General features: G+C 53.2%; 8 protein-coding genes across 8 annotated transcripts; 4 read left to right on the top strand and 4 right to left on the bottom strand.

Moving 5' to 3' along the window:
• The first annotated feature begins 437 nt into the window (after positions 1-437).
• Positions 438-2272, top strand: BO94DRAFT_571891 (aminotransferase, class III). Its single transcript, XM_025614891.1, has 5 exons — positions 438-530; positions 600-905; positions 965-1311; positions 1373-1825; positions 1883-2272. The coding sequence occupies exons 1-5, from the start codon at positions 518-520 to the stop codon at positions 2138-2140; spliced, it is 1377 nt and encodes a 458-aa protein (XP_025472055.1). The 5' UTR covers positions 438-517; the 3' UTR covers positions 2141-2272.
• On the bottom strand, positions 2173-5774 carry ysh1 (cleavage polyadenylation factor subunit YSH1). Its single transcript, XM_025610852.1, has 5 exons — positions 5310-5774; positions 5151-5248; positions 3676-4819; positions 2960-3620; positions 2173-2905 (listed from the first exon to the last, which is right to left on the bottom strand). Exons 1-5 carry the CDS (start codon positions 5460-5462, stop codon positions 2349-2351), a joined length of 2613 nt encoding a protein of 870 aa, XP_025472056.1. The 5' UTR covers positions 5463-5774; the 3' UTR covers positions 2173-2348.
• Positions 5775-5902: 128 nt separating this feature from the next.
• Positions 5903-7948, top strand: BO94DRAFT_571893 (uncharacterized protein; the record flags this gene model as incomplete). The annotated part of the gene is made up of 2 exons (XM_025614892.1): positions 5903-7246; positions 7302-7948. The coding sequence occupies exons 1-2, from the start codon at positions 6175-6177 to the stop codon at positions 7946-7948; spliced, it is 1719 nt and encodes a 572-aa protein (XP_025472057.1). The 5' UTR covers positions 5903-6174.
• Positions 7949-10725: 2777 nt separating this feature from the next.
• On the top strand, positions 10726-12993 carry BO94DRAFT_456421 (putative protein kinase (Lkh1); the record flags this gene model as incomplete). The annotated part of the gene is made up of 6 exons (XM_025607700.1): positions 10726-11562; positions 11617-11695; positions 11747-12094; positions 12144-12606; positions 12658-12745; positions 12796-12993. 6 exons carry the CDS (start codon positions 10726-10728, stop codon positions 12991-12993), a joined length of 2013 nt encoding a protein of 670 aa, XP_025472058.1.
• A 711-nt stretch (positions 12994-13704) lies between these two features.
• On the bottom strand, positions 13705-14632 carry BO94DRAFT_571895 (GNAT family N-acetyltransferase). The gene is made up of 2 exons (XM_025614893.1): positions 14423-14632; positions 13705-14330 (listed from the first exon to the last, which is right to left on the bottom strand). Exons 1-2 carry the CDS (start codon positions 14533-14535, stop codon positions 13811-13813), a joined length of 633 nt encoding a protein of 210 aa, XP_025472059.1. The 5' UTR covers positions 14536-14632; the 3' UTR covers positions 13705-13810.
• Positions 14633-14976: 344 nt separating this feature from the next.
• BO94DRAFT_508488 (sideroflexin family transporter) lies at positions 14977-16278 on the bottom strand. Its single transcript, XM_025609666.1, has 4 exons — positions 16121-16278; positions 15937-16070; positions 15783-15877; positions 14977-15725 (listed from the first exon to the last, which is right to left on the bottom strand). Exons 1-4 carry the CDS (start codon positions 16222-16224, stop codon positions 15045-15047), a joined length of 1014 nt encoding a protein of 337 aa, XP_025472060.1. The 5' UTR covers positions 16225-16278; the 3' UTR covers positions 14977-15044.
• A 609-nt stretch (positions 16279-16887) lies between these two features.
• Positions 16888-19228, bottom strand: BO94DRAFT_456280 (PHD finger domain protein; the record flags this gene model as incomplete). Its single annotated transcript, XM_025607693.1, has 2 exons — positions 16888-17077; positions 17127-19228. 2 exons carry the CDS (start codon positions 19226-19228, stop codon positions 16888-16890), a joined length of 2292 nt encoding a protein of 763 aa, XP_025472061.1.
• Positions 19229-23658: 4430 nt separating this feature from the next.
• BO94DRAFT_224334 (DUF2293 domain-containing protein) lies at positions 23659-25397 on the top strand. The gene is made up of 3 exons (XM_025606242.1): positions 23659-24375; positions 24531-24653; positions 24708-25397. Exons 1-3 carry the CDS (start codon positions 24100-24102, stop codon positions 25155-25157), a joined length of 849 nt encoding a protein of 282 aa, XP_025472062.1. The 5' UTR covers positions 23659-24099; the 3' UTR covers positions 25158-25397.
• Positions 25398-25786: the final 389 nt, after the last annotated feature.

Raw genomic sequence — 25786 nt, forward strand, 5'->3', positions numbered from 1 at the left:
GTCCTATAACCACATCCAACCAAAAAGGATTGACAGGCAGTCAGACAGCACAATATGGCAGGCTGCAAAAGTGAGTCACCACCGTATCTATCAACTGCAGACACCAGTGTTGTATCGGGCCCTTGAGATAGCCATCTCCCACAGATGATAAGATAACTCGACCTATCTCCATCTACTGTCTTCTATACGCCGAAACTTACTGCAGATAGTAGTAGTATGATGGAGCCCTCGACGACTTAAGCAGCCGCGATAACCACAACTCCACGATCGGCCCCGTCGGCGGAGACAGCCAACCAGTCTCTCGGGATCTCCATCGGCATGCCGATTCCCCGCCGCTCCCCACATCCACCGAGTCACAGGGTGATGCCTGGGGAGACAAGGTGCCTGTGCGTATCGCAGGCATAAATAGCATAATACTTGCTCTCACCATGGATTCTGATAAACTGTTCCAGTTACATGTTCTCAAATTGATTACAGTTTTTTCTCTTCTAAGTAGTTAAGCACAAGTACCCTCAATATGACCATGTCAGGTAAGCCCTAAACCCCCAACCCAGACACCGATAAGATCTCCCAATCTCAACTAACTAACAATAACCTAGACTCCGTGACCAGCAGCTCAGTCCTACACCGGAACACCCGCTTCGTCCCCAAAAAAGCCATCGGCGGTAAAGGCAGTTACATCTTCCTCGAAGATGGCACCAAGTTTCTCGACTCGACCGGCGGTGCCGCCGTATCCTGTCTAGGCCATGGCCATGAGGAAGTCAGCCAGGCCGTGATCGACCAGATCAACCAGATATCCTACTGCCATACGGCGTTTTTCGGAACAGAGGCATCCGAAGAGCTCGCTCGTCTTCTCACCGAGTCGACAGGAGGCAAGATGTCCAAGCTGTTCGTCGTTAGTTCCGGTACGTCCACCCCCTCCTCTTCCATAAATTGACCTACTAACCGTAATCATACACCACAGGCTCCGAAGCCGTCGAAGCAGCCCTAAAACTAGCCCGGCAATACTTCCTCGAACTCCCCACCCCCCAACCCCAACGCACGCGATTCATCGCCCGAAAGCCCTCCTACCACGGTGTCACTCTAGGCGCGCTATCAGTCGGCGGACATATGATTCGTCGAGAGCCCTTTGAGCCTCTTCTGTCAAGCAACACATCCCATGTTTCTCCCTGCTACCCCTACCGAGGCAAAACCCAGGGCGAGTCCGACGAAGAATACGTCGCCCGACTAGCGACAGAACTAGACGAGGAGTTCCAGCGCGTCGGACCAGAGAATGTCTGCGCGTTCATCGCAGAGCCGGTTGTTGGGGCGGTACGTTACCAATTCCCTACAGCGCACGAGGTCAAGCGACTAACCTGAAGTATGAATACAGGCCCTCGGCGCCGTCGCCGCCCTGCCCGGATACTTCCCCGCCATGAAATCCATCTGCGAGAAACACGGCGCATTGTTTATTCTCGACGAGGTAATGTGCGGGATGGGTCGTTGCGGGACTCTCCACGCGTGGGAACAAGAGAACGTGGTGCCTGATCTCCAGACTATCGGTAAGGGACTGGGAGGCGGGTACGCGCCCGTTTCTGGTCTGCTAATCGGGGAGAAAATCGTGGATGTGATGGACAAAGGCACGGGGGTGTTTCGACACGGTCAGACGTATCAGGGGCATCCGGTGGCGTGTGCTGCTGCGTTGGCGGTGCAGAAGGTCATTAAACGGGACAATTTGCTGGAGAATGTGAGGACGATGGGGAAGTATTTGGAGGAGGGGTTGAGGAGTCGGTTGGGAGGGCATCCGAATGTGGGGGATATTAGGGGGAAGGGGTTGTTTTGGGGGGTAAGTTCTCATGATTGATCTGATAATGGTGAGTGAGGGCTAACGTGGATGGTGCAGATTGAGTTCGTTAAGGATAGGGAGACTAAGGAGCCGTTTGGGCCGGAGTTGGGAGTGGCGTTTCAGATTCAGGAAACGGGGCTGGATCCGGAGTTTGGCGTCTCGTTGTATGCTGCTAATGGGACGGTGGATTGCATGCGAGGGGATCATATTATTTTGGCGCCGCCGTATAATGTCTCCAAGGAGGAGATTGATATCATTGTGGATACGGCGGCGAAGGTGGTTGATGTGGTTTTTGCCAAGTTGAAGACGGCTTAATTGGTTGGTGGAGTTTTATGAAATACGGACTATGGATGTTATATTTCTTGCTTGATGGCAGTGGCAACGTATATTCATTATGTTTATTGTTTCCTGTGCATGCCGAGCAACTTCAGCCGGGTATAGTCTTAGGGATTCGCCTTATGAAAAAGTATGACTGGATGAACGTGGAAAGACGGAGATTTAATGTTACACACCACGGCTTCGTTCAAGCTTGGGCCTCAATCGCAGCAGCCTTGATCTCTGAAGCATCCTTGGCCTGCTCCTTGCTCTCTCCGTTGGTGGCCGTCGCAGGCGGGGGTCCCTCGGTCCACATGCTTGCCACGGTTTCCACGGCTCTTTCAATGACGACTCGGATCCGATCCCTCAGCACTGGATTGGCACATTCCACTTCAAGATCCTCTAGCCATATACGGGCAACATGTTTGTCAACCTTGATCTCGAGTCCCGGGAATGGAATGCCAAGTGCCTGAAGACGAGAAATCTCGACCGCTTCCAGCTCCGTCAAGGCGTCCTCGTCCTCGTCCTCCTCTACCTTCACAGGTGACTTTTCAACGGATTCAGCTTTACCGTCATTGCCGTTTGTGATGCTATTTGAAGGTAGTCGTGGACGCTCAATGGCAACGATTTCCGATCCAAACTGTGCTTGGAGCATCATGAGGAGACGTCTAAAACGCCCCTCTGGCCCTAGGTGTGAGTGAGGGTTAGGGAGCTGGATAGTGTCGTCATGATGATGATGGTGGTGATGCTTCTGCTTCGCAGATTCTGTATATGCGTTGGTTAGCAATCAATATATGATGAGATCCAAAAGGCACCTACGCTTCACTGAGGCAGGGCTGCTCTCGACAGTCAGAAGAACCGCCATTACTGCATCAGCCACTCCATCATTCATCATGTTTCCTTCCCATTCAAGCTCGACCTCACGGGTGCGAGGATAGTATCGGATAAACACACAGCCCATGACAAGGTAGGTTTGTGTGCCTTCGATGGGGATCTCCTCATCGGCAGCTTCCTCTTTAGCCCCATCTCCGTTGGGCTTCTCGGAACTGCCTTCGTGTTCCTTCTTGATGATCTCCTGTTGGGAGTTGCCAACCTCTTCGATGGCCCCGAAGGTACCCTCGAGAGCCCACTTGATCAGATCCATGCTTGCAGAGCTCAACGTGATATGCTGCTTGCATGTAATGGCAGTGGTTGTCAAACCGGCATACTCGCGGAGATCATCCGGTGCCATCAACGACAGGTTGAATCCATTCTGTACAAGGACACCACCCATAAGTTGACCATCGTCTTCCTCCAATGGAGGCGCGATTTGAGCCAGTCTACCGACCACCTTCGCGATCTTGTCCTTCTTGAAGGGAATGCGGACTTCTTCGCAGTTTGCCGGTGTGTAGACCTTGACCTTGACGGTCTTCTCGGCATTAAGACTGAGCAATTTCGATTTGAGGCGCATCATTTGGTGTTTTTCGCCGTGGACGAGGATCTAAGGAGGGTGAGTGAACTGAGTATACCACAAACCATCTAACAGGGCTACATACCACGACCGGGGCGGAGACTTCCTCAATGAAATTTCTGTTCTCAACGCCATCTACATGGGCTGCGAAACTGACCTCGTCCACAGTACACCTTCTGGGGATCATGACTTTCTGCTCCTCTTCATTTCCGGTCATACCACGCCTCACCAATCCCGCTGTTGCTCTGGACATCACCGCAGGAATCTGCTCAGGTTCGTTAAGGATCTGCTTGGCCATCGTGCCCTCAACACTGTAGCCGGTCATGACAACGCCGTTGCGTTCATTGGGTGCCCACCGCTCCAGGAGCTCCCTACTTGTCCCCGTCTGCAGCATACCCGGCGATGCTAGCATCACACATCCTCCTACATCATCGAAACGTTCCAAGCTGCGCAGACTTCTGACAAACCTGAAGTCCCAGGGTCCTGCACTGATACTCTTGTCGCCGCTGGCTTCCGCCTCCGCCATACGTTGACGGAAGAGTCGCTTAATGTTATCGTTCATTGCACCTATATATGTTTGATACACGACCATACATCTGCGAGCCGTATTTCCGATATAGTAAATGGGAATCTTCTGGAGTTCGGGATGGGTCTCCCAATATTCATCAAGGATGAGCAACAACTCCTGAGCGCGACCTAGGGCAAACACCGGCATTAAGACTCTGCCTCCACGATTTAGGACACCGGTAATCGCTTTCATCAGGGCCGCTTCACGTTCCAGACGGGGCGGATTCGACGATATACCGAACGTCGACTCGGTAATAAGCACATCGATTTTCACACCCTTGGGAACTTCGGCCGGGATTAAATGCCGGTCTTCTTCACGGGAGTAGTCGCCGGTGAAGAGAATATTCAGACCGGCTATCGAAATCAGGAACATCGCAGCACCGAGGACGTGGCCAGCCGGAAAGGGAGTAATGCGAATGCTATTGATCGTATGCGTGGTGTTGAAATCGATCGTCTCAATGAATGGTAGCGTAGACAAATGGTCATGTTCGGTATATAGCGTAGTCCGTTGATCGGAGGACGATGCCGTATTGCTCACACGCACATTATCCTGGATCAGCCATTTGTAGATGGCTTTGGTGGCGTGCGTCATGAACACCCGACCCTTGAAATTGGTCTTGCTGAGCACATAAGGGAGCGCAGAAGAATGATCAACATGAAAACTATTGGTCGAGGAGAATATCTATCAGCCGACTGTCCGATTAAGATCGCCGAGCAAGAGCTGAAATGCAACAGCAGAGCAGACTGCATGGAATGCATGGATGCAACGATACAACGCATGAAACAAGATGGATAGCTAGCATATATTGTATTGTGTTTCTCAGTACATGAGCGGGTGTAGGGGCTATATCGGCACTGAATAGTATTGCTTCCAAGGACGTAAAATGGAAGAAAGAGTGGTATAGAATGTCGCCCACCGAGGTGAACAAAAGTGGCTGCTCAGGAGGGACGGAGGGGTGACTCGAAGAACAAAGGAGAGACTGTCCCACATACTGGCTTATCAAAAGAATATCCACCGTGCTCAGATCAAACTCGTCAAAAAAGGGCAGAGCCGAGAACCCTTCTTTCGCAGGATGCATGCCGGCGTCAAGCTAAGGAGGCTGGAGTCAGCAGGGTTCACATATAGACCCAACAGGGTGAAGAACCACACACCATGACCGTTTTCCCCTTGTACTGGATAATATGACATGACCGTCCGACCTCATTTCCGCCACCTAAGCAATAGAAGGCCAATTCATCTGTTGGATCGACCGGTTCGTCATCCAGAGTGGCATTCAAAGCCGACGCCTTCCGTTTTGTTGCCATGATGGGAGGTTTCAGGTGATTAGAACTAGCCAAGCAGTATAAGTACCAGGTCCCAGCGAGCAAGCGCAGCGGCGCACGTAGGTATAAGTTAGTCAAGAAGCACGGGTGCTCCCAAGTAGCTGCCTCTGTTCTGTATGGCGTGTATCAATTAACGCGGGATTGGCTGCGCATGGCATGCACAGGGCACAATCCAAGATTGGGTGGGAATCAGATAGCCAGCCAAGCAAGCACCGTAGCGATGGTTAGAGCAACAATCCGGACTGTGTGAAAGCTCTGCTTCTAACACAATCCCAGTGAATGAGCGCAACAACAACACGGAGATCGAAAAAGAAGAAGCGCAGGTCCGCCATGGCGGCGCGGCCTTACCTAAGCCCGCCACGTGATGCTCCCGAGCGGATCGCCGCGACGAGCAAACCTCGAAGCTCCCCTTCCCGTTCGCGAGAGCAACATCGTTGGCCCGGTTGACTTCTCTCTCTCACCCGCGCTTGACTCTTCGCCAGGACATTCCGAACGACCTCGTATCCGATTTCCATGTCGCATCCGATGACTTGAAATGGTTCCGGTTGGTGGCGGTGGCGGTTAAAGCAGTCCGCCCGGTTCTAGATATACTTACAACGCGAAACTCCCCCATCCGGCGTCCAAAGCCGTGACTTGACTCGGCCGTTGACCTCCTAATATCGACACTTTTTTGAAGCTGCAAATTCCAGTCACCATGGCTCAGCCACAATCACAACAACACCTCACCCAGTCCTTCTCCCCGCCGGGCTCCTCACCTTCACCTGGTGCCCCGTCGCCAGTGAATGGAGGTGTCCCACCACCTTTCAAGCGGCAGCGCCTTTCACCTCTTCCTCAGTCTCAGTCTCCTTATGCCTCACCTAGCTTTGGGACTCTTCAGCTGCCACAGCACCAACCCGCTCCCATGAATGGAGCCAATATGGGTATGAACGGCATGCCTCAAAGTCCGGCTCTTCCACCTCCGCCTCCAGGCGCAATGGGACCCCCATCTCGACCGGCAGAAAAGGCAACGGATGCTGCTGAGCTGACTGACGTGCTGGCCTCATCGGGTATTGATGTCCGGGAAGAGGAGGCTTATCTGACAAGCAGTTATTCTGGCCCTGGCGTGCAGGCTCAACAACCACCTCGCCCTCAACAGCCACCGATCCCGCAACAGCAGCCACCACCGCCCGCTGTGAACACATCTTTCACCTCACAAGCATCTACGACCGGAACCGTTTCTACCACCCCTAGTTTCGGCGAACCGTTGCCATACAAGCCGCCTACAACACAAGATACTTACTACACAGAGCCGCCGCCCCAGCCTCCTGCTCCTTTTAAAGACCCCAATGAACCAACGCGAGAGGACACTGAAGCAGCTAGGCGCGCACAGTATCATTTACAACACTCGTTTCTATTGACCAAAGTTCTGGAGCAAAAGCTTCAGAAGCGTGGGTTTGAACTGGGTGTTCGTATCCCGGCAGAGGGCCTGTACCATCCCGTACCCGGCCGCCAACAGCCCATCGAAGTTACTGGACCCGATGGATCATCTATCATACGTTCTGGACAGACAATCTTGAACCAAACCGGCGCCCCTTTACTGGATATCCTTAGTTTGATGTCTATTTCGTGTGAGGAGCGGCTGCGAACGGTGGTCGATTATTCTTCAACACTTGCTAGAAGTCGACGCGCACATTCGCACGGAGTTGTTCCCGCTGATTGGAAGGACGTGGCGGCTACGGCTAATGCTGTCAATGGGAATGCTGAAAATCCAAGCACTCCAGCCAAGCGTAGGCACCCCCACTACACCCGCCGTGTACTCCAGACCAGCTGACCAGAATCCAGGACCATTATCAGCAACTGAGCCACAGGGTACCAAATCAATGTCTGAGAGGTACCGCCTGCTCATGGACAAGGACAACTCGAGCGAAGATGCCCGGGCTGCGAAACGTGCTAAGCGCAGTGCGAGTGCCATTCTGGGAGAAGGCGGAGCAAGCCGGGCGGAATCCGTCGAGATTCCAGGTTCCGGTGCTTCTACACCGATCGGGGATAGGGCCCCTAGTCTTGATAAAAAGGGGATATCCAAGAAGGAAGCCAGGAAGCTTATTGATGCGAAAGCCAGCGAGGCCCAGCAACATCAGCAGTCGGTGGAGACCGCACGACTGGCTACCAACAGCATGCTGTCTGGTCGCATGTTCGGAACTAAGAAATCTTACTCTTGGCTGAATCGCGGGTCAGCAACCGGCAGCGGATTCTCCACGCCATCACGCGTCAACACTGCCACGCCGCCTGCTAGCACCGACAAGCCCGGGCGCTCCGGTGAGCCCGCAGCTGCGCCCGCGAAACGTCTGGGCACCTGGCGGGAGGACAAGGACAAGGGCGCCGGCATCCAGGTCCGCGACGTCCTATTTATGCTTGAGCTGGATGGCAGAGGCCCCCGGCACGTCCAAAAAGCGTACTCAAAGGATGTGAAGGAGGACCGAGCAGATTGACACTAGTACCTGGCATCTCGTTTCAGCGTTTGAGGTTCCATTTTGGTTCCGCGTGATAACTGCGCAGGATCGTGGTTATTTGGCAAGGTGGCATACTCGGCAGCGCTCAATCCGTGATTACCATTCATTGTATGTGCATTTGCTTGTCTTTCCCCATGCGATCGAGACTACCCGATTATTATCGGGGTCATCCTTTTGCATACGATGTCCTCTTTCTTTTCTCACTACCCTGTTTAATTGCCATGGGTCTTCACGATCTTGCCTGTATTACTTTTCATACCCCTGTGTTACGGAGGGAAGTCAGGGTGTTGCGGTTCGAGTGCTTCATCTCCTGCTCAGAAGGCTAGGAGGCGACAACAGTCCTTGCGGCCTGTCGAGATTGTCGGACAGGTCGGTGCTATCTGACGCTTGGAGGATGACAACCTGACGTTTGGAGGGAACTGGGGCACTACCCGAGTCACGAGGAGATAAAAACGAAACGAAAAGAAATGAAAGAAACGATATGGAAACCGCACTGTTCCGTGTTGTCCGGTCACCGCATCTCATCTACAATACATCTAGAATGGCATGCTATAGCCTCCCTCGTAGTGGTAGATATCGAGCGGGTTAGTACCTGAGGCCATCTGGCTGCATGCCAAGCCTGGCTTTCCCCGGTTCGGTTAGGGTTGACGCTAGAGCGTTCCGGGGGTCGGGTGGAACCAAACCCGCAGGCCTCCTTCAGCCGGACTGGATGACGAACTTGCTTGAGTTGGGCGGCGGTGCCAATAAGATTCCTACCAGATCTCACCACCACTTGGTGCCCGTCACGTTGTCGCCCCTCGTTACTACTGTTAGTCCCAACGATTGATTGATTACCTTCGGCAGGCCAGAGCAGCAAAGCGGGGTCCGGACGAGCACGATCATCTCCGCCGGAATACCACCCCAACTTCAAGACGGGAGGATGAACTTCGGGAGATGATGTCAGAGATCAGGGACTAAAGAATTGGAAGGAAGGGGGAAAAGGCCGAAAAGCGGAGATTCACCGCAGCCAATCCAATCACACCCCCGCGGCGTCATCACCCAGAGCATCGTTCCTCCGGGTTATTATTAAACCTTTTCCCAGGCAAGATGGACGCGGTACGAGCATCGCGCGCTGCGACGAGGTGGGAAATGCATGTCATGCAGCCCTCTGCGGCCGTCGGTAGGTGCCCAAGGCGCAACTTTGGCCACGACGGCCTTGCCACCAGACCACCAGCACCACCACACATGCCTTCCAGACAAGTCGACATTCGACAAGCCATGGGGAGGATGGGTTGGACACCACCGCGATTCCCTGAGAGGAGTGTGCACCGCGTTTCACATCTGACATTTCGGTTCGCGGAAGAAAGGACTGAACCGGTGGGCGTCATCCAGAGCTTGGAAGCCTAGACTCGCCCCAACTCCGGCGCTATGTTTTGCCTCCGGGGCTGGTTGGGTTAGATGAGCCTTGCGATCTGCGCCAACGAAAACCGTGCCAGATCGTTGTTTGGGATTGGAATTACTATTGATTATTATGAACCACCCTCAATAAGATGATCCCGCTCACTTTGGATCACCAGACGGACCGGAAAAAGGGGGACAGTCAGAGGGCAAGAGACCGACGGAGTCGAAGAGGGTGTTCAGCCGAAGACAGGCTCGGAGGATTGATTGATCCAGCAGGCCCAATGACACTGACTGAATGGATGATGAAGAGGGTGTGTGTGTCGTAACCGAAGAACCTTCTCTGGTGCTCGTGCGGCGAGGCGCCATCATCCACCATGACCCTTGATGGTGAGGAGGGCCACCGGTCTGGCTGTCTGGCAGTCGGTGTCTGGTTAGTGGTCCGGTATCTGGCTGTGTTCGACTCTTGTCATCGTGCACACAGGATGTGCGCTGCCTTCTCCCTCCCGTCTCGATCTTGAATCTCCTTGTATGTCCATCCAGTGTTATACTCCTCGTAGCCGCTTTGCTGTAGGCCAACACAATTCAATTCAGTAAAGGATTCTGATTATTGCCGCGCCTCATTCTATTCCTTTGTCTGCTCCTTTCCCCCCCATTTTATTCGCTTTCTTTGGCATCTGTCGGCCTGTGTCGGATAGTCACCAGGCCGTGTTGTCTTTGGCTTCTGCAAATTCCTGCCTCGCACCACCACGGTGACCACCACGGGCTTGCCCCCCCTTTCATCGCTCCTCTCCATTCTTTGATCCCCTCCAGGCCGATGCCCTCCATCCGGCAACACTTCAATGGTTCTTATTTGGGCTCGACCGGTGACCCAATGAGACCTTCGTGAGCTCATCCGTACCGTACTGGGCGTACCGTACCCCGACCGACCGCCTCGCCATCCATCTTCTCCATCTTCGCACGCCTCCTCTTCTTCCTCTTTTCCCTCCTCTTCCTTTCCTTCTCTCATCTGGACTTCTTCTTCTTTGCAATCAATCCGTTTCTTTCTATCCTATACCCCCCATCAATTGCCCCAATCCCCTGTGATCATTTGGCTAGGATCGACGCGAGAATCCCCCGGGTATCCGACCTGGCTTGGCTCGAGTCCCCTGCTCCCAGGTAGAGAGATTACTACTCCAACAATCTGCCCGCTGTTTCTACGACAATTCGGACGGCCGACTACCAGCCGGGCGACTGTGAACCACCACCACCTCCTCCTCCTCTTCCCTCCACTTCCCTCTCTCCCTCCTCCTCGTCTACTTCTCCTCCCCTTCCTTCCTCTCTTCCTGGCCCAATCCGCCGTCTGTCCCCACGGCTGGATTATACTTTTTCTTTGCATCATGTCCACCCCTTCAACGGCTACCGCGACGCATCCGCATCAGCAACACTACGGATACCCCCATCACCAACCCTACCAACCGAACGCATCGTTTCCGACCACGTCCGCTGCAGGCACAACTCGCCTCGTCACATCCTCATATCCCTACGCCGTTCCCGCACCGACACCTACCCTTCCTTTTACCCAGTCTCCAAAGATTATGCCTACCGCACCCACCCCGACAACCACAACCATCAGCACGACAACCACAATGCCCCCGACCCACAACGCCGTGGGCGCTGGGTCCACAGCGCAGACAAGCCGGAGGAGGAAGCCGAACTGGGGCGAGTTCTACAAGAATGGCATCCCGAAGGAGGTGATTGTCATCGACGACACCCCCCCTCCGGATCAGTCCAAGGGCCCCTCGCGCAGTCTCGCGACGGCATCCACGGCCACAGCAACCAACGGCACCGTGCCTCAGCCCGCTGGCAAGAGGCGGCGCACGGGCATCGATACTGCCTACGATCTTGGTTACTATGATCGGCCATCGTTCTCGATTAATCCACAACAGTATGGGGAAGAGTCTTCGGCTGCTTCCCTTTCTACCGATCGGACTACGTCCCTACATACGACCGCGCCCACCTCCCTCTCGCAGGGAAGTTCGGGAGCCAGCAATGGAATCATCTATGAAGATGCCAATGTCGGCCAGAAACGGAAACGCGTCACTACCCGAAAGTCCGCTCGAGACGAACAGAAACGAAAGGAGTTAGAGAACGCGGGTGATGCGTTCTTGAGTTACATTCCGCCACCTAAGCCGCCCATCAAGGCCAAGGACGTCCCGGTCCCTGTGATACGCGATGTAAGTACTGGACTGCTAGCCATCAGTGTGTTGCCTTCTAACCTGCGAGTGCAGTATGCCGGCCGCGGGGAGAAGTTTGATGATGACGATGGCCACTATATCGTCAATCCGAATACACCCCTGACCGACCGATGTGAGTGATGCCCAAGTCTGATCCCTTGGGCTGACACTAACGTGATTGCAGACTCGATCGTCAAACTCTTGGGACAAGGTACCTTTGGCAAGGTGGTTGAGGCGTTTGACAAGCAGCGCAAGACCCGCTGCGCAGTCAAAATCATCCGCTCCATCCAGAAGTACCGTGATGCTTCGCGAATCGAACTTCGAGTGCTCTCCACATTGGCCTCCAATGACAAGCAGAACCGAAACAAGTGCATCCATCTGCGAGACTGTTTCGACTATCGCAATCATATTTGCATTGTGACAGATCTGCTCGGGCAGAGTGTTTTCGATTTCCTCAAGGGAAACGGCTTTGTGCCTTTTCCCAGCAGCCAGATCCAGAACTTTGCTCGGCAACTATTTACCAGTGTAGCTTGTGAGTGCTTTTTCTCTGCCTGATATAGGCTCGCTTCTGACCGATGCAGTCCTTCACGACCTGAACCTCATCCATACCGACTTGAAACCTGAAAATATCCTCCTCGTCAACAACGCTTACCAGACCTTTACCTATAACCGTACCATCCCCTCTTCATCACATGCCATTTCTCGGAGCGCTCGTCAAAGACGGGTGCTGTTAGACAGCGAGATCCGTCTGATTGATTTCGGGTCTGCCACGTTCGATGATGAGTATCACTCGTCTGTCGTGTCGACCCGGCATTACCGGGCCCCCGAGATCATTCTGAACTTGGGCTGGAGCTTCCCTTGCGACATCTGGAGCATCGGTTGCATCCTCGTGGAGTTCTTCACAGGCGACGCCCTTTTCCAAACCCATGACAACCTGGAGCATTTAGCGATGATGGAAGCTGTCATTGGGGATCGGATCGACACCCGCCTTGTGAGGCAGGTGATGCAGGGGGGACGCGGTACAGGGCAGAACCAGGCCGCCAAGTATGTTGTCTATTCATGACTTCCATCTGGGTTTCCGCTGACCATCCCCAGGTACTTCAACCGCAATCGCCTCGAATACCCGAACGAGCAGACGACTCGGGCTTCCCGCAAGTACGTGCGGGCGATGAAGCAGCTTCCGGTATGTGACCTCACGGTCGAGCTGTCGGTCAGGTTGCTAACCAAGCGCAGGAATTCATCCCCACCAACACCAAGTTTCATAAACTGTTCCTTAATCTCCTCCAGCAGATCTTCGTGTATGACCCGAAGAACCGCATCACCGCCAAGGAAGCTTTGAAGCACCCGTGGTTCAAAGAGTCCTTAGTGGATGACGGCACCGAAGCCCTTCGGATTGGGGAGCAGCTGCAGCGCAATAATCAGCGCCACTAGTTGGAGTTGCGTGCGCAGGATGAGTTAGTTTCCCGATGGACGCTGCCGAGCCTTCTACTACTGGGGGAGCCACGTCGGCCCTGTCTGGGTACAGGTAGGCGATAGAGTATTGGTACTTTGGAATAATACCTCCGGGATGGCAGTGACGGCAATCGAGCTGCCGTTTGATGACTGGGTAATGGCATTGGTGGAGGGTACATGGGATGGATTTACGGAGTTGCCCGCAGCCGGGCAGGTGTATGGGGTTTGCACGCTTCCGTTGTGTTGTGAACAGCGCAACGTCGGCCGGGGCATGTCGGTCCCGGCGAGGACAAAAGCAGTACGACATATCTATTACCGGAGGGAAATACCCCCGTTTGTTTGATTTATCGCGTCTATTGTCCAGGGGCCTGGACTGATGGGCTTGTGGGATTTGTGCTTCGTCGTTTATTTTTCCTTTTCAGCATCGTCGATGTGAATTTTCCATACTCGGACTTATTGACCGTCTACGGGCGCTGGTGACATGACACGGAATATCTTCTGCATAGGGTTGACTATGATTTGACTTCTCTTCGACGAGGTAGTGTGTGCGTGCTATACACGGTCTTGTCACTGGCCGTGATGAGGCATGCATGATAGACGTGCATTGTACGATACTACCGATGTATATATATAGCTATTTATGAGCATTACGAATGGGATGGGAGTATGACTCATCTGCTAATAGATACCCTTAGTTACATACTATCTCATATATACACAGTACTCCCTCCAAACCCTAACCCCATTCATTCCCTCTAATATATACACCCCTATAGCAAACAACAATGAACTACTATCAAAACTCCCTCCAATAAACAAAACTCCTCCTTCCATCCCCCTCAACCATCTCCTCCACGGGCCCCGTAAACCCCACCTTCCTCAAAACCCCCACACTGGCCTCATTCCCCTGATTGACAATCCCAAATAACCCCTTCTCAACCTCCACCCCCTCCCTCTCCTTCTCCCGCAATTCCTTTAATTGGCGTATATCTTCCGCCCCAGGATCACAAAACCATCGATCAACGACAGCCGAGACGGCTTCACTCGCATACCCCCTTCCCCATACGGACGGATGGAACATGTATCCTAATTCGAAGATATCTTTGGGGTTGTTGGATGGTGTGGTGGGGTGCGGTTCCGTGTGAAGGCCTAGAGTGCCGATTACTTTTCCTTGCGGGGGTGGGGATGTGGTGGTAGGGTTGATGCGAATAGCGTAACATATCCTCGGACCCAAATCTGGGCTGATCTCCGGGGATAGGAATCTGGTGAGCCATTCTTGGGTGGTTTGGGGGGTGGGGTCCGGGGTGCCTTTTAGACTGTTTATCTTATTTTAGGTTTTGGGTGTTGGTTGGTTGGTTGGTTTGGGGAGGGAGGGAAGTAGGTAGGTGGATGGAGGGGGTGTACATACCTCCATTTCATAACCTCATCTCGACTACGAATATCGTGAAGATCGTGGACGTCTTCTGGGGTGAGTGGAGAGAGGGTGAGACGCGGGGTGGTGAAGGTGGTTGGGTGGATCATTTTTCTTGAGGTTTTTTCAAGTCTTTCAAGTCGTCTGATTTGGGTTTGGGGTTCGGTAGGAGGTAAATGTGAATGCTGGGTCTTTGGTATGGTGGTGATGGTTAGTAGTAGTGTTAGGGTAGAGGGTGTAAGCAGGTAGTTTATATAGACTAGAGTGAGTCATATCGTTGACTCCATATTCTCTGGGCGAGGGTTTTTCTAGGCTACGTTGGGGACAGCTAATCAGGTGGCTGGTAGTTATTTATTTAGTTTCCAGGTTGGATGTGGGTCATGGTGTTGTTCTATTTGTAGATTGTTCGTAGGATAAGTTTTTAATGAAGATTGAAGGGAAGTATCGCTGTTGGGGGTAAGTGATGATACCCTAATAGGGCTGGCTGGCTACCTATAGGGCTGGCTACACTGATGATGCTCGGGCTGCATAGCAACCACGCAAGAATTTTAGTGAACTCTTCAAGTTGGTTGATAAATGCAATCTATCCGTCTAAGCAATCTAACGCAATGCTAAGGTATCACATTCCCCGGTTAAACTCCACCTGCCCATCCTTTCCTCCCTTCTCCCAGAACTCCGGCTCCAGACTGGTCGCGCTAATCGCCTGCCGCTGCGGGAACGCTCCCAGCGCCAGCGGCAGCGCAAACAGCGACGTTGCCAGCACCAATCCCAGGTTCAGCGGCATGATCATGCGCGGCCGCGCCTTCAACCACTCCGTCTTCTCCAACCGAACCAGCACCAACGGCGGCACCACCATGATGGGCGTGGCATTCAGCACTCGACTGATGGCCGTCTCGCCCACCGCGATCGTCGCCGCCTTCTTGCTCTTGCCCAGACTCTCCACCGGCTCGCCCGTCTCCTCACGCTTCTTCTTCTCCACCTCCGACAGCACCGGGTACACATCGATACCCTGACGAATCTCCTCTCCGCGCATCAGGAACACGTTGAGCGCACTGGCACTGGACACCGCCGCAAACGGCACCAGACGACCCAGGATGAGCTTCGTGTTCGGCGAGATGCCCTTCAGTCGGGGCACGAGGGCGTTCAGACCTAGGGCCACGGAGCAAGAAGCCGACACCGCCATCATGTAGGACTTGGCCATCTGCGAGACGGACAGGGGGGTGGACTTGTTCGCGTTCGCGTTGTTGATGGCGACATTGAGGGACTGGTTGGCAATCTGCCAAAGGAGGGTACCGGTTGCCTTGGGGGACGGTCAGGTTGAAAATCATAGGTCAGCAGTCCAGGGCTGGTGTCTTACCTGCAGGCCGGGCGTAAGCATACCAGCTGTTACGACCAAGTTCGACAGAACATAGCAGGACATGCGGAAGGGAAGGAAGACCGGCTCGCCGGTGTCTGTCAATCAGATGAGTAATGAGTATATTGGGATTTCGTGATCCAGCGGGAGTACGCACCAGGATGCAGCGTGGAATCAACCACCTTCTTCGCACGCCACAATTCCGGGGTCATCGTCGGAAGATGGTTCTGCTTGTACGAAGAGACCATCGCCTTGGCCTGCTCCAGACCCGACGAGGATACGAACAACATCCTGGAGAAGTCAGCACGAGTGCAATACCGCAGGCGAATTCCCCCACTCACCGCGGGTCGGAGAGGTCAGCCGCGTGGCGCACGCGGCCCCAGTAGGTTGTCAAGTCATATTGAGACCGAGGGAGGTCCCGACTGCCGGGGAGGGAGGCGGACATCTGCAAAGCGGATCAAGAGCCGTGAAGGAGAAAGACAGAGACGCTCAGAAAAGGAGGAGGATCGGAGGAGTCATCGACGAGGAGGCGAAAATCATTCAGCGGAACCACGTGCTATCGCGGGCGGTGAGCCGATAAGCGCCAGGTCCACCAATCGGAATGTGTCAATCTCCGAAGTCGCCAGGCACATCTCACCGCCTGAAGATTGTATTGTAATTTCGTTACCAAACGCCCATTGGCTCCGCTTGATAAGATCATTCCCACAGAATACCAAGTATATAGAACATGGATGGAGCAGTAGTAATAGTAGTCATCGATCGTGATCGGTTAATAGTAGTGGCTACATACACGATACAGGTATCACAAAGCCCTCGCCACACAGTTAATAGGACAATTAGAAAAGACATCCACAGTAGTCGCAGCTGGGATGAATACATGCCGCCACAGCGGGAAAATGTACGTCGCAAGGAAAGGGGTATGTCTAAGCTCTGGCACACAGATGAACAAAGGAAACCCGGCAAAAGGGGAATGAAGGCGCTGGTCTGCTCCGTGGCAAGACCCAATGCAAAAAGCCCACCCGGGAAGCAGGCCAAGTCGTACAGAAACTCTGCGAGAATGGTACACGAAGAATGGGAAGACGCCAGTGGGACGCCATGGTCATTACTTTCATCGAAATCGATAGGATTTATGAGCTAAGGGCGACGTGGGTGCATGCCCAACCGCACCGACAGGCCCCCGGATCCGATGATTCCGACGAGTCGGGGTTTGGGCGCAGAAGAGGCACACGTACACGGATGGCAGGTTGGCCCGCTCCAGTCCAACGCACTTGGTATGCAACCAGTGACTGCACGATTCGCTGCCCATCAATTAGTACCTGTTCATCGACAGTCATCACCAGGGCTTACCATTGGATCATCAGGTGGCCACCGTTGTCCATAGAATTACAGACGCACCGGGTCCCGTTGCTTGGATTGCTGAAACGGTCCGTAATAGGTGTGGCTAGATCGGGGTCGGTCATGGTCGTGGGCGATGTGTTGGTGGTTCGTGAGGCGAGATCAAGCTCCGCACCGAATCGTGGTGGAGACGATCGGAGGTGCGCGAGGGAGCGTGCAGACCGGCTGATCCGTGAGCCATAGCTGACCGTGTGAGGGCGAGCAATCCGGCCTTTCTCCTGGAGCACCTTCCGGAGTGCATGCTGGGCATCACCACTGTCATCCTCCGGATCAGCAAACGGCTCGCCGAGCGAACCAGCACTGAGATATGACAGGTCCGAATGCAACACGGTGGACTGGTTTTTCGGGGTCCGTTTCCAGTCATCCAGAGTAGACTTGTATTGTGGTCGACGAGAAGGTCCCCGACAGGCGCCAGCCCAAGGGGATGCCCGTCCTGATGACGAAGCAGCGGTGGAGGTATAAGACCCCTTCGAATGAGGCCGCGAGCCAGAGTCACTGCGGGCAATCATCGTTCCACTAGTGTCAGAGAAGGCAAATGAGGGATTGCGGCTTGGAATCGTCGGGTATTCACAAAAGTCCACCGAGTCATACTCGCTTTCCGTGGTGGATCCGTCCAGATCCATCCCGGTGATGGGGTCCGTCAAGCCCGTAGATGACTCGGCCACGGCTTGCATCTCCGCTTTGGCTCTACCGTCTCTGCCTATTTTGAGGACTACGGACTGGGAGCGTCTAGGAAGGCTAGCAGTCACTGAATTGGCTCGGGAAAGCTGATGACGAACGGGCTTGATTGGAGATGAGCGACCCTTGGATGGGCTCTTCCGGATTCCATTGCTAGAAGCCATGCAGCCAGACACCGCTCGATTAGCAGACCCGGTGATAGCGGTGTGTGTCAGGCTACGAGTCAGAGTAGGCCTAGGCTGACGGGGGGTGTAGTCGTCGTCATCCTCATCCTCATAGACTGGAATGTGGTGGTTGACACTTCGAGCGCGGCGGAGCTCCTCTCTCTTAGACTCCTCCGTTTGATGATGGTAGGGCTGGCGTGTCGGTCTAGAAAAGAGCCGCTTCTCAGGGGTCGGCTGAGGCCCTCCAAAGCGGCGTGCAGGGGAGCTCAGAAACATGGCTGGATCCTCTGCCTTTGTGATGGGGCGGCGAGGGGAGGTGGAGAAGGGAGCAGGGAAGAGGGCGGCGTCAGTAGTGGTTACTCCCGACGAGAGGTTATATGCATTGCCATGGAATTCGGGAAGTTCCATGTTGCCTTCGATTGTGGGTAATTGGGGGATGTGAGGGTCCTGGATGGAAGTGTGGCTGAGGTGGAAAGCATCGGTGGCGTGGGGATCGAACATGTCGCTGGCAGACAGGCCCATGTTGCCCGCATGGTGATCGAAATCATGGTCCCAGAATAGCCGCTGCTGTGGGAAGAAAGGTGAGGTGACCGGATCAAGGGATGCCAGTTGGAACGGGTCGGGGGACGATTCAAGGTCGCCAAAGAGCCGCGGAGAAGCCCCCAGTAATCGGCTTGGAGTCTCCAAGTGGCCACCCACCATACTAGAGGCTGACGGCCGGCGGCCTGTACCAGCGACCTCGTCGAGTCCCGTCACCTTCTTCCTTGACGCACTGCTGGGTGGGGGTGTCTGGATGGTGGCTGCCGATTTGGCTGAATCCACCGTGCGAGGACCATCCTCCCCAAAATGCCCATGTGGTCTAGACGGACGACGTCTCTTGGCCGTATCCGTGTCCTGCTCCGCCTTGGCACTCCGGAGATTGCCTTCTGTATTTGTCGGTCGGTCGGGAACTGTGTCCGGCAACCTGAGGGGGTTGATGGAAGGGGTGCTCAGCCCGAACTTCTGCGGCGTGCGGAGGAACTCGGGGCTAGAGGCATAGGGGTCCGACGTATCCCACGTTACCCGGGGATCGAAGAAGCTAGATTCGAGTTTGGGTGTCTGAAAAGCGGAATCGCCAAAGATTGTGGTGGTTGGAGGGGTCCTCGTAGGGGTCTGAGGTTCACCATTTGGATAGCTGAAGCTGAGCATGAAAGAAGGTTCGGTCAGCATCATGTTGCACACTAGCTATCACTGGAAGGTCGGAGCTCGGTAGGAGCTCCGCAATCCACAGAATTCACGGCCACACAGGTCCAAGGTGTATAAAAATATATGTGCACATAAGCGAATTCGAGATTGGCAGGGTCAAAAAAAATTAAAAAAAAGGAAGGGGAACGATATGATAGAGATATGGTAGCTAGTAAGATGTGTGGTGATAGAGAGATAGCCCCGCCTGTGCCGGTGATTCAATATGTGTAGGAAATTCAGCCGACATACCTGTGAACAGGTTGATCCCAACTCATGTCAGCAACGTTGTGATCCCAGCAACCATACAATGCACAAGCTGCCAGGCAACCCTCTTGTAGGAAGTCCAGATACTTCGGGGTCGTCAGGAATGTCAGATGGGAGGGGTTGGTTCGGTAGGGATCGCTGTGCCGACGAATGTAAGCCTCCTCCACAGGGTCATTGAAGCCAAAACTAGTGGACGGAGTAGTAGTAGGTAGGTAGGTTCAGACAAGAGACGGATTGATGTGACCCTTCGAAGGAGCGGATGGGATGGATGAAGGGAGGCCGCTAGCACATAGTCCGATGGTCGAGCTCAAGGAGGGATTCAGCGGCTGGTCGGGAGAAGGAGACAAAGAAAAAGAGGGAGGAGTCGAGGAGAGGAGTCGAGGAGGCAGGTCGGGATTCGAGGGATTGAAGGTTGGTTGGTTGGTAGCAGTAGTATGAAGGTTCCAAGAACGACGGAGCTGTCCTGAACAAAGGGAGGAGCGGAATGCGTTTAGATCAGGGCTCACTGTCTTTGATGCTCTCCTCACCCTTGACCAGTAGGAAGGAAAAAGGGAGATCAGGAGAATCGGATTCAAAAGATAGATAGATAGGCTTGTTGAGAAGGAGAGAGAAAAGGAAGCGAAGCCGAATGGGAAATTTTGTGTTTTCGTTTTCCTCTGTTTGTAATTTGGTAATAAGTTGACAGTTTTTTTGCCCTCTTTTTCCTTTTTACTTACATCCGCAGATCCACCGCTGGGGACTTTTTTTTTTCTTCTTACTACGGAGTACTTCCTGAGTATGTATGAACTGCTACGCTCGCTGGAGGGTCAAGATCCGGTTCTGCTGCAACCAGGACTTGGTACCTTCACTTCTGGTGACAAATAAGGCTGCTCCGAATAATCGTCGTTGATCCTGCCATCTTAAACCCCCGCCATTATAGTCCTGTCCATCGAGGCCCTCCCGAATCACCTTGCCTCGTCCCGATCGTCCTCCACTTTGGCTGGTGGAGATTCGGCCTTGGTGAGATTGGTGAGATGAACTGGGAACATGGGCCGCGGCCTTCACGGCTGCACACGACCGACCTGATTTTCCGTCGGAGACCATCATGACGCACCAGATGGATACAAATGGCCCCGGACTGTAACGCAAACTATGAAAAAAATTGAATGAAGTGTTAGTATTTATCCCAAATGGTTCTATCAAATTTCAGTGGTTCTGGTTCCGAGTATGAAATGGAGAGTCCCAATAATACTCTCCAGGTAATCAATGTAGGTATACTCCGTAGATAGAGAGACGTTACCCTGGGTTCGTGCTAAACCACCCACTATCATCATCCTGCTCCATCCCGGAGAATCCCATACGAGCCAGCTGGACCGATGGAAGCTAAGAGCGAGACTGGTCCTTTCAGCGAGATTATGCCACCGAACGTATCCATAATCCAAGACTAGTCAACCGCGCTTCAAGGCACCAGCGGTGGTCCCAAGAACAAGGAACAGCGGTCCATTTCCGTGGGTCGTCTATCACAGTCTCCAGCGTGATCGGTTGGTTGCTGGTGCTGACACCGGCTCTGGACCTGCATCCGTCTTCGATTGTTTTCTTCCCCGTATCTATCCTAATCATTATTAGTATTATTGCTTTCATTATGATACTTCTTCCTGGGGGGCCGGCTCGAGAAATGTAGTGCCCCGATCCGTTGAAGGCGCCGTCCATCCGGACTACGCTGGACTACGGCTTAGATCGATTCCTACCAGTCAACCCTAACTGACGATGAAGAGAGTCTATCTACTCCGTACTCCGTACAAGTAGTATGAATCCACCAACAAGGTTTTGAGGTGAGCAAGACTCCCTTACGAAAGCGTCGATCCAGGCCGCATTGGGCGACGGGAGATTGAGCCTTGCAACCACCGCCAACAACACTAACGACCCTCGGACGCCCTGGGGTCTCGTCCCTCATCCCCGACTCCGGCCACGACGACGACCGCTAAGCTAGTAGTAGTAGCCAGGCAGAGGCCACTGGGGCCTTTTTTCAGCTCCAGCCTCGATCCATCCCACGTCTCACTCTCGCGAGTCGCGACAGGTTGCCCGGAATATTAATAGCTCCCCGTAATTATAATTACGATCTCCTGAGCTTGAGACCCAACCCGATGACGACATTATTCCACTCTTTAAAACCTACCTACCCATCAGCTCCGTGTTCTCTGGTACAAGTAAATAAACCATAATACTACTACTACTACTACTATTTAATATTTAATCCCTACCTCCCTCCAGCTCCTGAGCTATGTTGACACTATTTACACCCGCTGCAGCTATCCATGCTTCAACTTCGGGAAAGGCGAGGTGACAGGAAACGTAGGCAAACAACCCCAAAAAGAGGTCACCTCTAGAAACCGTTGGATTGGAGACTCGACTGATCCAAGACTCGCACCCGACCTGTCGAGACCATACGGAGAGGGTGTTTCAGCCCCGAGTGAAATATTTTGTCGCATGGACAAAGTAATATAACCCTTTTGGGGGGTTCACCGCGACCCGCCCGGCGGTTCATTGGGCCACGAAGATCGGACGTGAGGCGACCCAACTGGACTGAGTCTAGACTACTAGTACCACTATAGTAGTCGTAAGTGACTATCTGGATGATTGTTATTCTAATGTGAACTTCAATGCTGTGGTCCGTCGCGGCCGTCATTGGTCCATTCCTGTGGGATAGGGGAACCTATGACAGGCGATAGAGAAATCACCCGGTCGGTTAAACCAAAGTACCTCCTACTTATGTACTTGGTACCTGGCTACTATCCCGTTCCTCTCTTCCGAGCTCATTTTCATTCGTACAGATATCTCCTGGGACTATTGTCTAGCGGGCAGGTTGAACTTTGAAGCATCCGCCTGAGATGTGGAAGCCGTTTCCGAGGTTCAATCACCTACCGTGATGATCGGTCGGGATCTCACCTTCTTCATCATCATCACCCCCTTTACGATCGAGCCAGCATTTCCCCTCCGTCACAGCCACTAGAGCTGCATGCGAGCAACGGGACCTGCAGTAGTAGTTAGACGCCCTGCGGTGTAACCCGCAGGACCGACCGCGATACTATCCAGCCAGCTAGTAGGCAGTCTTTCCCCTCTCGCATTGATTATTTGTATTTCAGAGAGCCCCTGACATGATCTCGATGTAGTGCGGGCTTGGTGCCTGCCAGGCTGTCCATCTTGCAGCTCCTCAGGAACCATTGGCCGGATTAAAGTTGGAGACACCAGCAAGGGCTGAGCATCCCCTCCCACCCTTTCGCCTACCTACACTCGATCCCACCCCGGAAAATGCCAATGCTTATCTCTTGCCCATGGAAAGTCAAGTGTAGACACTCCGTACTTGCACATGATTCTGGCGATGCATGACATGAGGTTGTAGTACCTTATAATCACCGTCTGCTATTCATGGTACGCATGATCCAGGCCCCGGCGGATGACCTAACTGTTATGCCAGCGAAGGGCAGAGTCATGGTTATGACTATTGCAAAAAAATACTGCTCCGTTCCATGCAGTATGCACAGACAACAATCAATAATAATATATGGGTCACCCTTTACGGACCGTGTTGGTTTCCCATGGTGATATGGGTCTCTAGCGGGTATTCCGTCCGAAACCGATGCGATCAATCCTACAGTAGCTTCGCAATGCCATGCATCTGGTGCATAAAGTGGAGGGGCAATAATGATACCTCTACAGACGCTTCTGGCATACATCACCTGTTGTTCTGATTACGGGTCGACTTTTATTCGGTTATACCCACGTTAGAGATACTTGTGCCTTCAAGTAAATATAGCTAAGTATGGGGAGTTCTCCGTTTACTCCACATCTTCGTTTCGGCGCCAAGACACACAACTTCCTTGAAAGACCCCAAGGCTAGTTGCTTCATAGCGGCATAGGCTAGGTAACAGACGGGTAAGAGCACCTATCATGCAAGTTTTACTCACTATATCTAGACGAAGCATACTCAGCAAAAGCAGACCTACAATAATACACAGCAAGCATGTAATAGATCCTGTGGGGAGATCCGTCTTGAGTGCCTGATCTTGCAGGCCTTCGGCTGAGCCACAGCGGCGGCGCCACAGCCCCGCCAAGATCCACCGGCCAAAAGGAGGAGGAAATGCCGAATCGGTCATTCGTGGATTCAGGCTCCTTCGCTCTCTATCCACCGTAATTGTGCTATGTCAAGTCACTCCTTCCTTGGGCATCGGGATCGATCCCAACCTTTCTTTCAGCCAGAACTACTGTCAAGCAGGAAATAAACTACAAAGCAAACTCCCGGTCAGCATGGATTCTTGAATTAAAGAAAAGGACATTCCCGCCATTGTTCTCTCAACTATGGCCATTTCCTTGACTACCCCTTCCTATAAGACCCACCAACACCTGCAAAGCGCTTGTTGACTTCACCCACTGTTGGCCCCTCCAGAAAGAAGCAGCCAGTACCTAGTCCAGATTGCATCATTATCCTCATCATCATCCTCAGAATACAAGTGTACCATACAAGTCTGGATCGTGTTTGGGTTTACTCCTCGCCGTTATACTATCGTTCTAGAGTCCTATCTGAATGAGCATTCCCTTCGTTCTATAAGACCCTAGTGATGTCGCGCACCCCAAAGAAAGGCTCCCGGTCCGGGGCCGCCAGAAGAATAAACCGTGGCAAAAAGATCCTTGGGAGGAGTGCGATCACGCCGAGATCGCCCCGGTCCATCTTAGCCCAGGCTCGCAGGAACAGCCTCCTAAAGAAACGGGATCGTGGCGACTTGGCTGGCGTTGCAACGAGCAACAAGACCAAGCCTGTTGAGCGCGGAAGTCCCAAAGTAGGGAGGTATGCCAGACTGAGTATACTTCCACCATCGACCGAACCCCAGGAAAAGGTGAGTATTCGAGTCGAGGTCCCTTGGAGTCCCTCTTTCCTTTGTACCGTAGCAGGGTTTTGATCGCCCATGCGCCCGTTGCCCTTGCTTTGCCTGCATGTCCTAGCGCAACCCCGGCTGCCAATCACTAGACACTAACACCAGATCGTGGGCAGAACTGTTTTAAACGAGAGGTGTCTCCTGCACACTATGTGTTTGTCCCCAAGGGAGATGTCTACATTACTCGCCATTGCCGAATTAAGACAAAGGAGTCGGGTCAGATCGTCTATGTGGTTTATGTGAGGATGGAAGCTACCCTTAGTACCCTGGTGCCAGTTGCTAACCCTGCACAGGATAATCGAGGCAAGACCACTCTTGGCCTCCGTGTCCCCGCCGATGTTCATGCAGCCGTTCTCCAATCTGCAGCTGAAACAGCCAAGTCTCGCGCCCACGCTGTTAAGCTTCGTGACGAGAAATACTCGGGCCGAGCCCGCGAGCTCTTGCGCACTCACTTTCCGTTGATGCCGGAGGAGTCGTTGGACACTGTCCTCCAACATGCCTTTCTCAAGGGCACTGGGCGTGTTGGGCGGGTCTCCAATTTATCGGATGAACGCAAGGCGAACCTGGCCGTTGAGGCTCATATTCGACACACTCATACTCGATATGAATCGCTCTTAAAGGCCGGAAAGGCGCGCGATCAGGCTCGGAATGCGACAAGGGGGGTGGTTCAGGCTATCAAGTCCACCTGGGCAGGTGGCCGTGTCGAGTCAACAGACTGTCTCACTGTGCGCAATCGACTGTGAGTAATGCACCCACCGAAGATAGACGAGGCAGGCCCTAGGTGATTCCTTTTTATAATTAGTTGGCTGCATTTGGATTGGGCTTAACGTTTCAATATGTGTGAGGTCGCAACACCTCACATGATTCCAGCGTTTTGTTTTGTTTGGCGTACTATGAGAAGCATGATGAATACGAGACATATATGATTAGATTAGCTATAGATATAAGACGCCCGAGCTAATACCAGAGTCTATAATTCCAAGACATCTCCTGCATCAACGACACTCTTCTTCGAGTATGTCAGTAACCAGAATGGGTGCTCGTCGCTGTAGCACAAAGCGGATGTAGACGACATGGAAAGTTCCACACTGAATTCACAATAGACGCTCTTCTCAAGGATACCGTCGATGGGCGCCACAGATCTAATTAGTAATAAGCCATCAACGACCATGTTAACAATCTTCCTGATCACGAAAGTCTTGACTCCAGAAGATGAACCGAAAAACACATACGCAATAGACAAACTCCCAGAACAAAACGTCCCTATTTCAGGTTAGTCGTACTTCTGGCCCCATCGGGTCCCAGACCATCGCTTACTCGACACTCACAGAATCCGATCCATTGGCGGGGAAGTCGACGTGCGACTTCTCTC

Source organism: Aspergillus sclerotioniger (genome assembly GCF_003184525.1).
Source record: "Aspergillus sclerotioniger CBS 115572 chromosome Unknown BO94scaffold_3, whole genome shotgun sequence".
NCBI classification, from domain to species: Eukaryota; Fungi; Ascomycota; class Eurotiomycetes; order Eurotiales; family Aspergillaceae; genus Aspergillus; species Aspergillus sclerotioniger.

Bases quoted from the DNA above. Each gene is read 5' to 3' on its own strand.
- BO94DRAFT_571891 (XM_025614891.1), top strand. The intron at 1,312-1,372 runs GTACGTTACCAA...GTATGAATACAG, and splicing joins CAGAGCCGGTTGTTGGGGCG to GCCCTCGGCGCCGTCGCCGC. The intron at 1,826-1,882 runs GTAAGTTCTCAT...TGGATGGTGCAG, and splicing joins GGAAGGGGTTGTTTTGGGGG to ATTGAGTTCGTTAAGGATAG.
- ysh1 (XM_025610852.1), bottom strand. From the start codon at position 5,462: ATGGCAACAAAACGGAAGGCGTCGGCTTTGAATGCCACTCTGGATGAC. The intron at 4,820-5,150 runs GTATGTGGGACA...CTCGACCAATAG, and splicing joins GATATTCTTTTGATAAGCCA to TTTTCATGTTGATCATTCTT. The intron at 3,621-3,675 runs GTATGTAGCCCT...CACCCTCCTTAG, and splicing joins AAGTCTCCGCCCCGGTCGTG to ATCCTCGTCCACGGCGAAAA.
- BO94DRAFT_571895 (XM_025614893.1), bottom strand. From the start codon at position 14,535: ATGATCCACCCAACCACCTTCACCACCCCGCGTCTCACCCTCTCTCCA. The intron at 14,331-14,422 runs GTATGTACACCC...TAAGATAAACAG, and splicing joins GATGAGGTTATGAAATGGAG to TCTAAAAGGCACCCCGGACC.
- BO94DRAFT_508488 (XM_025609666.1), bottom strand. From the start codon at position 16,224: ATGTCCGCCTCCCTCCCCGGCAGTCGGGACCTCCCTCGGTCTCAATAT. The intron at 16,071-16,120 runs GTGAGTGGGGGA...TGACTTCTCCAG, and splicing joins GCTGACCTCTCCGACCCGCG to GATGTTGTTCGTATCCTCGT. The intron at 15,878-15,936 runs GTGCGTACTCCC...TCTGATTGACAG, and splicing joins TGATTCCACGCTGCATCCTG to ACACCGGCGAGCCGGTCTTC.
- BO94DRAFT_224334 (XM_025606242.1), top strand. From the start codon at position 24,100: ATGTCGCGCACCCCAAAGAAAGGCTCCCGGTCCGGGGCCGCCAGAAGA. The intron at 24,376-24,530 runs GTGAGTATTCGA...GATCGTGGGCAG, and splicing joins CGACCGAACCCCAGGAAAAG to AACTGTTTTAAACGAGAGGT. The intron at 24,654-24,707 runs GTGAGGATGGAA...AACCCTGCACAG, and splicing joins AGATCGTCTATGTGGTTTAT to GATAATCGAGGCAAGACCAC.